Source organism: Liolophura sinensis, chromosome 7 (genome assembly GCF_032854445.1).
Source record: "Liolophura sinensis isolate JHLJ2023 chromosome 7, CUHK_Ljap_v2, whole genome shotgun sequence".
In the NCBI taxonomy this organism is placed as follows: domain Eukaryota; kingdom Metazoa; phylum Mollusca; class Polyplacophora; order Chitonida; family Chitonidae; genus Liolophura; species Liolophura sinensis.
This window is the reverse complement of record NC_088301.1, coordinates 24,516,402-24,531,401: the sequence shown is the minus strand read 5'-3', so window position 1 is coordinate 24,531,401 and position 15,000 is coordinate 24,516,402. Positions and strand designations below refer to the sequence as shown.

General features: G+C 40.0%; 1 protein-coding gene across 1 annotated transcript in view; it reads left to right on the top strand.

The window, feature by feature from the left end:
* The first annotated feature begins 7,297 nt into the window (after positions 1-7,297).
* Positions 7,298-15,000, top strand: part of LOC135470764 (vesicular inhibitory amino acid transporter-like) — a 14,874-nt gene continuing 7,171 nt past the window's right edge. The window contains exon 1 of the mRNA XM_064749804.1: positions 7,298-7,492. Within this exon, the coding sequence (XP_064605874.1) occupies positions 7,403-7,492 (90 nt within the window). The 5' untranslated portion in view covers positions 7,298-7,402. The remainder of the gene's footprint in view (positions 7,493-15,000) is intronic.

Sequence of the window (15,000 nt, the reverse complement as noted above, 5' to 3'; positions counted from 1 at the left end):
ACCTTTTACAGTTCCTTCGGGCACCTGTGACACCTTATCCAATACACAAGGACTATTTTGACAAAAAAATGGGAATGAACAAAGGCTGTAATGTTCGAAGTGTTTTTACATAGAGCACTTAAGACATGGAACGACAGGCTTCTCCATCTTTTAACATATCTGATTTCGAAAAGAATATATAGAAAACAGTCCACTATACATATAGACGCTGAAATGTATTTCGATTAAGTGCAAAAAAATAAATACCACAGAAATGGAAATGTGAATGAATGTGAAATGTGATAATAAATTCTGTGGTAAATAAGTGAAAATGACTGAATATCGAGGCCGGTGATAAATCCCTGTCTATTAACTGAACTAACATTACCATAAAAGTAACGGTTTCGGTGTCAACGCCCTCACCCTTTTTGACATCAATGCTGTAAACTAGATGTTAGCTCTTCCAGACGATTTGTCAAAACGTCTATCTTTGAGATAAATTAAATGAATTAATTAATTTTGCTGTGTATCACCAAAGCTACAACAGAGGATAGAGAGTTTTACGTTAACTTATTTGATAGTTATTATTTAGAAAAATGTACTTTTTGTAGTGACTCTATATAGTGCCCGGTTTCCTCTCACCATAATGCTGACCGCCCTCATAAAAGCAAAATATTCTTGACTACGGCGTAAAACAACCAATGAAACAAATAAATAAATAAATAAACTAGACGATCGCCATTTGATGGGTTAGAGATATAGTAACATAATTAGAAGACTATTTGTCTCCGCTGATACTAGCCTCTGTCTCTGGTGAGTAAGCGCCAATATCATCTGTCTGATTGTCTGCAACAAATTTCAAGCACACTGTGAAATACCTGTCAAGTGTGTCTTAACCCCTTTCACTTTTGTATATATTGTATAAGGTAAAGAGTATATGGCATGTAGGATTGATTGAATCGACTCTGCTGCCTTTTATTCTGCAGGAGGTTATCTATCTTTTGACCAGTGTGGTCGAAGGTTCGATTCCAGCACACACTGTTTAAGCGTAGCTTTAGGAGATATGCCTGGAGTGATGTGTATGGTTACTCTGGGATCCACTCGGTTCCCTCAACGCACACACGTAAAAGTGATTCTCGTCAAGCAGTGATATATACTTGAGTATGGTGTCTTCGGTTCCTTGATGACCGAAGACCTTGCGGCTTTTGCCATCAATACACCGCAGTCACATAAAAGGGAAAACATCAATACACCGCAGCCGCATATAAGGGAAACTATCAATACAACGCAGTCACATATAAGGGAAACGATAAATACACCGCGGTCACATACAAGGGAAAAATTCCAGAGAATACCGTTATACACTAATAACAGAAATAAATCCATAAATCAATTGATTAAAGTGACAACTACTTTGTTAATCTTTATAAGTGCTTGAACTGTTGTGTAATGTGGCTTATATGGTACATTGGCTTATGGTATTCAGGCTTTTATCATGGTATGTGGACTTAAGGTACTTGAGCTTATGGTGTTCAGGCTTTTGCCGTGGCATATGGACTTAAGGTCATTGAGCTTATGGTATTCAGGCTTTTACCATGGTATATGGGCTTAAGGTATTTGAGCTTATGGTATTCAGACTTTTACCATGGTACATGGACTTAAGGTACTTGAGCTTATGATATTTAACCGTGTATCATGGTACATGGGCTTAAGGTACATGAGCTTATGGTATTTAGGCTTTTACCATGGTATATGGACTTAAGGTACTTTAGCTCATGATAGTTAGGTTTGTGTCATGGTACATGGACTTAAGATACTTGAGCTTATGATATTCAGGCTTTTATCATGGAACATGGACTTAAGGTCCTTGAGCTTATGATATTTAGCCTTGTATCATGATACATGGGTTTAAGATGCTTGGGCTTATATGATACGTGGGATTATGGTGTTTTGGGATTGTGTATGATATTTGGCATTGAGGCTTAAAAATGTGAGCAGAAAAGACTGATGATATTTTAAAATATTCCGAAGTGAATATTAACATCCTCAGTTTTGGAAATCAGTTTTGCATGCACGTAATGGACGCACTGGCGTGCGTTGAAGATTTTTCTTCGACTCTGTACCCCACGAGACTCCAACAGTCTCTCTATTCCTGTCTGCCGCTCATACCAGAAATGCCGCAAAGGCGACTTACCGTACCCAAAAACCGGAATGAAACAAAAAGTCATATAAAAAAAAAAACCAAAGTAATAAAAAGTCATGACAGATATGTCAATCACTTGCAACGCTCGGAACGTGGCGATAGATGGATGTTAATGTGGATATTGAAAGAGTGGCAGGGAACGGCAAGCTGACACGGAATGAGTCTGAGGCAGGGGTAGCCATGAATAAAATGACAATTGAGGTGAAATATTGCGCTACTTATACGCTAGAGTAGGGTTCGGCGGCCGACCGTATATAATCCCGGTCTGGCTTCGACTGGGTCAGCATGGAACGACAGCGACGAGAATGGTATGTACCATGCAGAGTCTATGTTGACATCTGGTCATCCAAGCTATTGAAGGTACAGTCAACACGAGTCTTAAACAGAAGTAGGGTATGTGAAACAAGACAAATGAGTAGGTGGAAATATATATAAAGCCCACCTATATAGAGACCAAAACAGAACCTGTGGATGATCGTGGGTTCCTTCCGGGCTCTGCCCGGTTTCCTCCCACATAATGCTGGCCGCCAACGTATAAGTGAAATATTCTTGAGTCTGGGCATAAAACAACAATCAAATAAATAATAAACGAAGCAGCATATATAGATGGAAATGTTACCAGTATTCAGACTAACCGAGAAAAGCTGAAAGCTGAAACAAATCTTCATTCACATCAGCACGTGTATGCATATACAGGCTATTAGAGGAAGAATGAAATACACGTGGCATGCGCAAACAAAGCAATGGAAGAAGGCTTAAAGCGAAACAGTCGTGAAATGTTTATACATGTATATCAGACTAATATAAAGGAAGGTTGAAAATGAGAGGTATTTATACATAATGGAATATGTCACTAATGCGCTGTGAGGTGCTTTAAGACACATACCCAACTGTACAAATCCATTTTAACGATTACAAACATATGTGAACATTTCAAAAAATGCGACGCTCGAATTTTATGTCGAATTAACCGAAACCAGCCAAACACGTGCCGTTGTGTCTCACGCAACGGTGATCTGTGTAACAACACCGCCAATTAGTTCGGCTCAATAGACGGGTCAGTGGAGGCGTATCCAGTAGATATATACATCTGTACAGCCCTGATATTCATGTCGCTAGAACTAATGCTGTTTCTATTCGACCTTCTTTTCTGCTTTTCTCGAACCCTAATCCCCAGGCTGCCGTGACTGGGAATGATTTCATTGGCTCAGATACCATATAACCTTGTAAGCTGGGCTAAGTTCCAACTCAAAAATCCCTTCAAAAAGGTTAAAGACCCACAGTGACAGATGTTCCAAAAAACATAAACCCATATTTTACCATTTTGTTTTTGTCGTTTACAACTTTTCAGTCAATGGTAACCGAATAGTTTTTGTTGATGTAGGCCTGCAGTTCACAAGCACAATTCAAAATGTCTTTAAAGTGAACTGTTCACAGTTCTCCAATGAACATTTTTCGCCTGCTTTAATTCGAACCAAATCTTGCTGTTCATTCCTGCCCTTGTGATGACGATTTGTGGTGACGTAGTACTCATGTGGTAATAGTCAGTCCGGCTTGGGACCCGGGACACCCTTGGGCGGGAAAAGATAGGCTATCCCAGTTTTTAGATCCCCATACTTTACTGCTGTCAAGGTATAATGTCGACAGAGGTCGTGAAATGTTATAGGTGCTTAAGGAAGGAGAAATTGTTTGGGGTTCACTTGTTGTCCACACGAATCTGGCATTTCAGTGCAATGAGCTGAGTATATACTTTCCTCAACATATTCTTTGTAATAAATAACGCACCATCATATGGTATGCACGATTTGGATTCTGATTTCATCCATTTTCCTATATTTTACACGTGCGCAAGTGGTGGAATTGCCTCCAAACTGAAAAGTAAGGGAGCACTGATTGGATGATAATGCTAAACAGACATTTTAGGTTGTTAAAGTATGTCAGAATTTTTGTCGGTTTTGGATAGAACTGAAAACGTTTTGCCTTGTTTAACTACCCACCCCAATTGAGGTTACCAAGATGAAACAATATTTTGACTTCACTCCCAGCAACAACACCTCAAGAAAAGGGTAGGTCGACAGATTTACTAGATAATTAGTGAGGAATATTAATGCATTTGTGTAATCTATAGAACATTTCTTGAAAGTTTCCATCGTCGTTAATATAAAATTGTTGACAGCTTCTCTTTGCATGAATCCGTCCTAATTTCTTAATCAATACACTTTCATGGTCTTTTGAATGGTTTGTGTTGAATGTTGTTTTTAAATGCGTTAAGAACAAAATCCGTTGTGAAATTGAGAAATTTCCCCTATACCGCCTATTGGTTATATAACTATAAACAAAGTTGTGTAATTGTTCCATGCAGGTCATTCGTTATGTCCATCGGATACGCCGTTAGAGATATGTCATTATATGCTTACATACTTCGCCGTTACAGTACAACTTGTATTAAACATGACAACATGTTTTGAATGGATCTACGATTTTCCATTCACTGTGTGTGGAATCATAAATTGACATGTTTCCCATCGACGTACTTGTATGCGTTTAGAAAGAAACAAATGCCATCACCGTCGGCTGTCAAAAGTTGGACCATCCCAACAAGCAGCGGGGCGACCTCGCGGTTCCAACCGAAGACGGCCCGTGACATTGACCATGAGCTGGTCAAAGCTTTACCATGCAGCGGTCGGCGAATCGCTATGATTGATCAACAGTTCCTTTCTGAGCCCGTCGACCACGGCTCCATAATTTATGCCCAGGAGACATGGGTGAAGACGGCAGATGTTCGGTAGTCGGGAGACAAGGGTCGAGGCAGGAGGGGAATCCAAGCGAACACGGCCATGGACAAATAAGTTTGCATCGGGCTTTATTGGTGTGGAGAGTGGAACCAACTACCCGAGGCATGGCAAAGGTAAGGATGGTTTTGTATAACTTTCTGTTGGTATTCATCAAAACAAAACATTTGACGGTTTTGATATATTAAAGCTAGGAGCAAGTGTTACGTGCAATACATGTGCTCCTTTTGTATCTGCAAGAAATTGATGTCGAAAGTAACTTCAAACACACCGAGATAAATAGGCCTACTTGGAACAGGTAAGCTTTCTTCACCACTTCCTGTTGCGGTTGCCCTAAAAGAATTTCAGTGGAAAATTTACAGCTAAATATAGTTCTTTATGATATTTATGGATATGTATTTCATTTCTTTTTGCAAACAGAACATAAACCAAGACAGGTTTTCTGTGTAGTTCTTTTTGATCTTCTTAATATAATACCTGTGACGTTAAAGGTTTGGTAACGCTGAAGGCGAGTGCAATTCTGCTATACTTGGCATAGCTGTTCAATGTTGGCTACGCGATAGAGCTCAGTCTTCAAGGCATGGGCGAAAGCTACATAGGTTTATTTGGAACGTATACTTGTAATGCCTGTAAATGATCATAAGTTCGAAATATGTCTAAGCTGACAAAGGCCTTCATACAGAGTTTATTCTAGCATTGCTTGGATCATGCTGACTTACTTTTCTGCTTGTGGCACATTATACACTGACTGTAAATGATGTCAGTTTGATGATTTCACACTGCGGAGATTTTGTGTGTTTAATTCCTTTATTTTGGGGCCCTCGGATTTTTAATTTATCCAAGCTATTAATTTACTATTCAACAGATTAAGAGTCATTTTAATATTACAAATGACAGAATATTTCACTTTATGTATGACGGCCGTCATATTTTGTTGGTGAAGCGAATCACGGTTAGCTCGGAGAAACACACCGCCCCTTTGAGAGGTAGTTGACAAACCACATGACTCGACAGAATCAGATGAGAGTTCAAAGCCACTCCATCAAACTTTGACTTTTTCACCGGGTAGAATAAGAACAACCCATAATTGCCGATAAATCCGGATCACCGGCTTTGCTCTCCACCCATAGAATGATATTCCACACCGGGTTGTTTTTTAATCAAGTTTGTTATGTTTAGATTCATGGGACTGAAAAAGTATGACATTAACTATAAACCTGCCGCCATCCAATCTTGCACCGCTGATTTGGGGATCACTATCCCGGCGGAAAAATGAATAGCCCTACGTGCACTGAAAACCCGAGTTTGAATGTGTTTTTACATTTACATGTATGACTACTGTTTTGTTTGAAAGAGTGACTGTGGTCTGAAGTATACAAATCAGAAGTCATTGCATGAGTCTCACTTGAATTTGACAAATCTTGCTGTAATTTTTTTTCTTGATTGTTCATAGTGTTGAATATTGTTTCGCGACCCGATATGGTCGTCTCTCAGGCGGCGATAGACTAATATATACAGCGCATAACAATAAGCAAGTATGAACTTGTTTGTCAGCACCCTGGGCACATCTATTCCTCTTTTTTCTTTGCCGTGGACATCTTCTTGATTGATTGATTAACTGAGTGTTTGATTGATACTTTTAACATTTACGACGGCGTCTTGCTTTAGCAACATGACAAAAAGGTCGCTATGTTTCCACCAAGATCTACACAATGTGATTAAACTTTAAGAGAGCTACCATCAGCCGTAGTATATAAACCCCGAGTGTGAAGCGTCACATATGTAATTTTATATATGTATGATTCCGCGGGCGAACTTTTGCATTCGAAGAAGACGTTTTCAACATTATGCCACAATAACGGTAATTCGATAAGGTTGGGTGCGTCGAACGTTCCTTATACCATTTATACAGTTTGTACATTTTTAGTAGTCAAGGTTGTTTAACCCTCCGGTTTCTTGCCCACATAAAACAAAGCACCCTTCTAGAAATGAAAAATTAATTCTTGTCTACTGTGTCAAGAAAGAGATGAATAGATAAATGACCAAATATAATGGTGAGGGTGTCCACATCCTTAATTAACCTGATAAGCATTGTGTAAACGAAACATATCTGAGTACGGCAAAAAAGACTATGCATATAAATGAAATGAATAGGGCTATATAACCCTTCAATTCGTATTTAATGTTACCTGTTTTCATTACAGATATGATCATCGCAGAGTGAAAGAGTAACGGAGTCATCATGGTGGACAGGATTACGTCAGCTGCGCGGACGCTCCGGTCTTACTTACCCGTCCGGGGAACAAAAGAGGAGAAAATTAATTTTGTCAAGTTTTCTCACTCCGAGAGCGAGAAGGAGCTGTCGGAGTTAGGAGAAGAAGGGAAGGAGAATGGGACAATTCCGGACGGCTACTGGTCCGAGGGGGATATGTCCGAGAAAAGAGGTTCTGGAGCGTCAAGTCACAGACACCAGATTACAGAGTGGCAGGCCGCATGGAACGTCACCAATGCCATACAGGTAAAACCTGCCCTTTTTTAACGTGTAAACCCGGTTTTCGGACAGGGAATTTGTAGATTCCACAACTTTTGCTGCTTGTGGGGCCTTGGCGACAAGAAGTGGTCGACTACGCTCGTGTGGTTGCTAACAGTCTAAAATTCATTGAAGACCTCTTGTCTTTCACCAATGCGATATGCTTATCTGTACGTCACACGTGGAGACGTTCGTCAGTAACTTTGCCAAAGGTATGTGTCCTTTGACGATTTTTTAGATAGATGGTTTCTACGCATAACTCACAAATGTTTCTCCTAAACGAAGGCGGTCAGTTTTGAGAGTGGAAGAAACCCACCGAGTTTTGGCAAACTACAGACGAACGTTTCCCACATTTGATGGACGTTTCCTACATTTGACGAAGAAATGTTCATGTGAGAAATTAAGCAATCGTCAACACGAGCGTCTTCGACCGATTTTTGTCACCAAGCCCATCGAACAGTGAGAGCGGTGGAATTCTCGAATTCTCTGTTCAAGTTATGAGTTGAACCCTTATCTCTTGTGTCCTAGCGATTAAAAGATAGGCATCTCAATCACTCGACCACAACCCACATCCTGTCGTGTCACGAAATACTTGGTGTTTGGTTTAGTCATTTTGCATATTTCAGCGGAGCAGTACTATAAAAATAATAGCACTGGAATTGTCCAGGACATATACGACTACATGACTAAACGTCGAAACTATGCTTTATAACAGTGAAAAGTGACAGTTCAATATAAAAGACTTACTGCATAGCGAGTAAAACAAGAACAGTGACGACAATGGCAAATGGTCACACGTAACTGGTTAATTGACATCAGTTAGGGTTTTATTCCTTGACAGTACAATATATTTTGCGTTCTACTCTATATTCATTTCCGTTCTAACCTGGAGGTTAAGATATTTTCATGTTTTGTTGGAGGTCTACAGCAAAAAAAATGGACAAACAGTTTTAGGGTCTGGCTTGGCTCTGAAGGCAAACTATATTTATAGGCTATTTTAAGGAAATTCATTGTAAGTTGAAAGACTTGCTGATGCTTGGATGTGCATGCAAAGGAACTTGTTCACATCTTGTGCATGGGGTTGTCAACTAGGGCACACGCGAATTGGGTGACAAGAGCATTGTGATTTGGCATGTTTGTACAGTTTAATCCGTTAATAACAATAATAATTCGATCTGATTTCTAGTCAGTGGTGTCACGTCGAGTAACAAGTCGCTTTCCGTCCTTGCCTATGCTAGAAATGGCTCTACTGCAGCCTAACAGATCCTTATACCCGTACCATACATAGTAAATTTAACATTTAATTCCATACAGGAACACCACCCAGTGAGGCTGTCTTTTCCATTCTTCACATTTCATTGCTTGTCAAACATTTGCGCAGTTGCGCGAGATGCGGTCTTGCTGTACCACATTGTGCAGACCCCGTTCCTAGTTTCCAGTAAGTGTGCCCCAAATTGGTAAATTAGATGCATGGATATCATTCCAGAATGACCGAAATAATTTTGCTCAACATTTACAAGACAACACGCAAACATTTTTTCATTGGGCGCCAGCAGCAGACAGGAAAATGTGGATTATGCTGTAGTCTTTGGTGTCTTAGGAATCCATCTAATAGCTGTATAAAAATGTCCCACGTTGAATGGCAACTCTGTTCTTGATTGACCCACCCATTAACTGTTGTTCAGTGTTATAGTCAAGAATGCTTTTGGGCGAACGAATCAGGAGTGCTCGGAGGTAAACCATCGACCTTTTGCAGGTTACTGGCGAGTTTACCAACGTGTGACGTACAGATTTGCACACAACATTGACTTAAGACAAGACGTGTATACAGGGCTTTCTGGGATATTACCATCTTTAAATGGATAATTAACCATATCGAAATCACTGTCATCTCTCTTGTCGCATATTACACACTGAGCTACATCTCACTCCTCTCTGCGTACTTTAAGGAACATTTTTAATAAAAGTGAGGTTGATATATCGGCCAACGGATAACTGTGTCTTAGGTCTGTCTTGGACAATGCGAGAAGTGGAATTTGCAATGGTTTTCAGATTGACGTATCCAAATTCCATTCATACTTCACTTTTTGTCTATTGTTCACAATCACGTAAAGAATTTAAGGCAGTGAATGTTAATGCACCGGTTTGTGTTTCGGGCGTCAAGAAAAACTCAAAAACTACATCTGTTTTCCTAATAATTAGATTCGCCTCAGAGTTTTACTTTTATCAGGAGTTTGCGATACTAAACCGTTAATCGAGACAGGGCTTTAAGATCTGATTTAGAATGAGACTTCTCCAGTTATCTCCGGTGATAATATTGTTCTGTCTAATATTTGAACTATTTTACAGATTCTTCTGTCCGTTTATAGCTTTATCGCTGGAGACATAAAATGGAAAAATGTCCAAATGATTTATGGACACAGTTTCGGGTTTTGATGTATTGTGCCCAGGAGCATCAAGAAGGGATGGATTTGCGCGATTACAGATTATCACAAAATACTGCCTCGTTAAATTAACCCGTTGATAACACTTCACCTTTTCCGATTTTCCAGGGCAGATGTCAGGATGATCTCATTTGTCGATCGAAATTAAACTGTTTGTCGATAATGCGAGGAGAAGCTTAAAACGTTGCATCGAGGACCTTATTAGAAAACGACTTTTATACAGTTTTTCTCTTCTGTAGTGTCCATATTGATGTGACGGCACATTTAATAATTCCCTCGCAACGCGTGACAAATTCGATTACGATATACTGCCACGGAGGTCGATCAATCCATCATCATGAACAGTAGCTTTACGTCCAGTCCTGGCCATCTTCATGACCGGAAACGCTCAGTAGCCCTCGCGTTTATACTAAGACGATAAAGTTGAGAGATGACGGCTGAGAGATGACCAGGATAAAGCGTGGCCCTTTTCGCGTGCCCGGAGGGGTGAAAGGTTGGGTAGAGAAGGGGTGAGGTGGGGGGATTGAGAAGCGGGGTGTAAATGGTAGTTGTTTAGTTGGAGGCGTTTAGCTACAATTTTAGTGTGCCTTTTGACTTTATGAACGCATCTTCCGTGTCAGAACTCTGCCCACCCTACAGCCCGTGGATTTTAAGTAGCAAGGCTAATCGCGCCATGCACTTTATAGCTTTAGTTCTAGGCATGTAGTGTTATCCACTCTCAGTTTTCTCCTCTGCTAACAGCTTAAGAGAGTGAATTATAAACAGTAGCTGAATTACAAGGGCACAATCCAAACACTTTGATACTGGGCACAAGGACGTTAGATAAGAGCTTTAAGGGCTACCCTCTACATTCTCATTCCTTTGAAATGTAGCGCGCACAGACTATTGCTGTATGACTAAAAGCAAAATTATTGCTCAAAAGAAGTGTTCTCGTGGCGACCTTGTTATACCTGTCAAAATGTCATGTTATATCAACTCCAAGGTTTCCTGTTTAGCGCTTGTAGGTCATCGTTTAAAACAAGGCCAAAAAATGGCACCTGAGGACATAGAAATTGTAAAAGCCTTCAAACACCCGCCTTATCGGTGACAATGTCCATCAGTTGTCTGTCTGAGGATGAAGCCATTATAGTCGACCCGTTCCCCTCCTTTCCCTCGAACCACACGGGCGCAGGCGTCCGTTACTACTTGTTAGTTCTATTGACTCCCTAAAAGCGTATTGATGGAACCGTGCTTGTCTCTCCGGAGGCAAGTGTTGAAGCCCGGAAACCTGCTGGAATCCGCAGACAACGCTATACAGGGAGAATTTTAGAGGTCTAATCGTCTTTCTCTACCCCCTTGTGGCGAAAGAGCACTTGGAACAAGACGCCATGAGACGCCCGTCCCAGTTCACTGCCCCCACATAAAAGACAAGGTAGATTATTGTCTTCAGCCCGGGGTCTAACCCGGGGACAAAATGTCAGCAATAGCTTAAAGTCCCATCCGTCATTTGGGTCGCCGGCCGAAAATTGTAAATTTCAAATATCACAGGTAACAGTTAATTTAAATTTGCTGTATAGCCTGACTTTGTACTTTTAGAAATATCATTTCAGCGCGGAGTAAGATTGAACTACATGTATGTTTTCATTAGATACGTGTCTTTCTTCCCATACGGTACGTGTACTTTTTTCCAACGGTAATTTTATTTATTCCTAACGTTATATACAGTTTTCCCAACGAAAAATTGAATTATTCCCAACCAAAACTCTTCTCTTTTTCCACCATTGATATGCATATTTCTTCCCGGCTATGTAATCACTTGTTGCTAACGATACGTGCATTTCTTCTCAAGTATAGTACGTGTATTTCTTCTCAAGTATAGTACGTGTATTTCTTCTCAACGAGATGTGTATTTCATCCTGACAGTAAAAGTATTTTCATCCAACGATACGGTCCCATTACATTACTGCTGGAGAGGATACACACAAAACCTTAAAGACAATTCCAATGAAATTTACAAGCGTATCTCATTATACTTGTGGCAACGTGAAGAAATAACCTGATGTATGTCGATTTTTTTTTTTTTTTGAACTAGTTATTTCACTGAAGTTACGTAAGAGACGGAAATTCCTTACAGAAAACGTTACGTTACCCACGGTTTACCCTTTCACATTCCATGAATCCTGTACGTTACATTTAATAACTATGTGGATTGATTTATATTTACAATGATGATGGCATTTATCATTCCTTACAAAGAATTATTTAGATCATGCCCATTTCTTGTTTGACATTATGGCCACGATATGTCCAAACAACATCATTACATGAGATCATATAATATAGCACAAAACGTATGTTGGTTATAATCTGATGGAAAAAAATTAACCTAGATCAACTGTATTTGTGGTATTAGTTTTACACCTCGTGTATCTCTCACGCAACAGGTAGTTCCACAAGTAGACAAGCTATTTAAACCAAAATATACCTGGTACATGACTAAATTAACATGAGACCAAGTCTGAGTACTACTGCGGCTGTTTCAAGACCTTGTGCCCTCCTTGGAGTTTCTGGAGTGAAAACAATATGTTATCAATCTGGTTGGTAAAAGGTGATAAACCTATATCTAGCCGGGTGAATATGCATACGCAGAAGTTTTGCTCGTCTAAAACAGTATTTACAGTATCACTGACTTAACCCCTCACTCCAAACCAACCCCCCAAACCCCGACAGTGTGTTCCATGTGATGCTAATATGGCTGAAAATATGCCCTCGTCCACTGTGTGGACTTTACCGATGATGGCGGAAGCTTTGCACAGTTGACGACATTTTTTTAATTATTTAATACCGCTAGATGCTGGTGATACTGTTGTTAAATGTTTCAAGATTATTTCTAAACTAATTAGAATATTGTATATATGTCATCGCCATGATATGGCTAACATATGTACTGCTAATGTGGCGTTACAGACCCATAATCATTCATTCATTCATTGATTCATTCATTCGACCTTGACGATATTTAAATGGGGTTTAGAAAGATGGTTAAAGAAGGGAAGACGTGAAAGCCGAATCAGCAAGAATTGATGTCCAGATTCCTTATTTATTCATAATTAGCTTACCCCTGTATATATTGTTAAAAAATGAGTGTAAAAATATTGAAAAAGGGTACATCTGAGCAATATGGCACTTAAAATCACTAGATAATGAGGCTGGTTTTATTTATTTTTCCGCTAACACTCGGTAGTCTCCGTCGAATTACATCATATAGGTTTAGCCTTCACGAGCTGTCAGAGATTCGCCCGTTTAGTTCAGTGTTAAGAAAAGCTACAAGAGTGAAAAATGGTTTGCTGTTCCGCATACCATATGCTTGTAAAAAACAGGTCATCGAAGAACCCTGGAATTAGTGTTTCAAGTGCCTAGACGATTTTTGCCCTAAGGAAGGCGTGGATTTACAACACAAGAAGGAAGGATTTTGTACCCACCGAAAATAGTCGTATCTGCTCTCGTCATTGGACGGCTGAAAGCTGCGACAGGAATACAGCTGAATTTCCACAACGACACAAAGCAGAGTGCTATGAAATAATATTAACTGAACTGAAATCTGATAGATAGGAAATCACTGCATACTGTAACACCAACGTCCACATCCTACCTGTACTTATATTGTACATGACTCTATTTGGAATGCCGACAATAACATGCACCGGTAGTTGTCACCACATATAGGTATAAATAATTGAATCCGTCAGGAATAGAATGACATTTAGTGATATTTAAGCGGACAGAGGGATAGTTAAATATAAATATAAATAAATATAAAATGTTAAAATAAAACGCACGAGATGGTCAGTGTAACAATGGGTAAAGCTATAGCTTACCCATCTGTATTATTGCCAATGCGGTTGGAAATGCCTGAACCAAAGATCAGGGTCTGAAAACTCAGAATCTGAAGTCTGGCCAGAGATGTCAGTGTCCATAAATCGGAACTTCAAACATCATCCACTATGGGTTCAAATTGATACAGCTGTACATTTGCTTTTGAGTAGCTAGAATCCACCACGAAAATGCCATCTTTTAATACGAATCCCCAGGTTATTTAGGCCAGCTGAGTTTGGGTTGGCCGTCTATGACGTCACCGGCTGAGCAGTACAGAGTGGCCGAATGTAGATTGGCTAGCGCAGTAAATCTATTGTTTTTTGTGGATATAAAGTCATAACTACGTTTCTCAAAAGGCCCTCCCTTTAACATACTGTTTAAACAGGTTATAACTTTATAATTAGGGACAGGGGCTAAATCTGGACACTAATCCTTTAAGAAGCCTAAAATAAAACTCATGAATACATAGATTTTAACATCCCATCAAGTTTTTCAGTATAATACCTATAAATTTTTTTGGGGCAAATTAGGAAAAAATGCTCATTTCTGGTTTCTATGATACTGGCGAAGGAGGACAAATCTATTCGACTTGTCTGTTTTTGGGTTGGTTTTCACTCAGCATATCAGAGACGGGGTAATTAGTAGGGCGGATTTGTGCCATCTTTGCTTCACCAGCACGGCGTCTCGACAAGCCTTAGTGACCGCTTTAGGCCAGTTAAATCGGCCAAAGGTTTCAATATTACCTCTAACCCATTACAGGGCGCGCTTAGTCTGCAGTTCTGGATCTCTAGCCTAGCGGAAAATTGAAAGTCTCTCGAAGAAACACACATTACTTTTCCTCCAAAAACATCCGCTGGTAAAGCGATTATGCTTGGAAGCCAGCAGCTGCATGTGTGGATTTGGAAGAACGCAGACGACAACCGACCGACACGTGATCGCTAATAACGTTTCCTGACCCGTTACGACACTCGGGAGAGGTTTGAAACAACAAAAACCCCTGGTGCTTTTCTTTCCATGTGATGTATACCGCTTATTATTTGCCAGAATATTTCTGGATTTAATTTCACCCTCGTTTTGAACAAAATTGGAAATAGCGCGAGGTTGGCCAAGGAAATATTCACAGCTGGTTCTCGATTGATTCCGAGCTGTTTTTAATCGATCCGAGATTTTAGGCGCTCGGTAGAAAGCGAGTCTGGT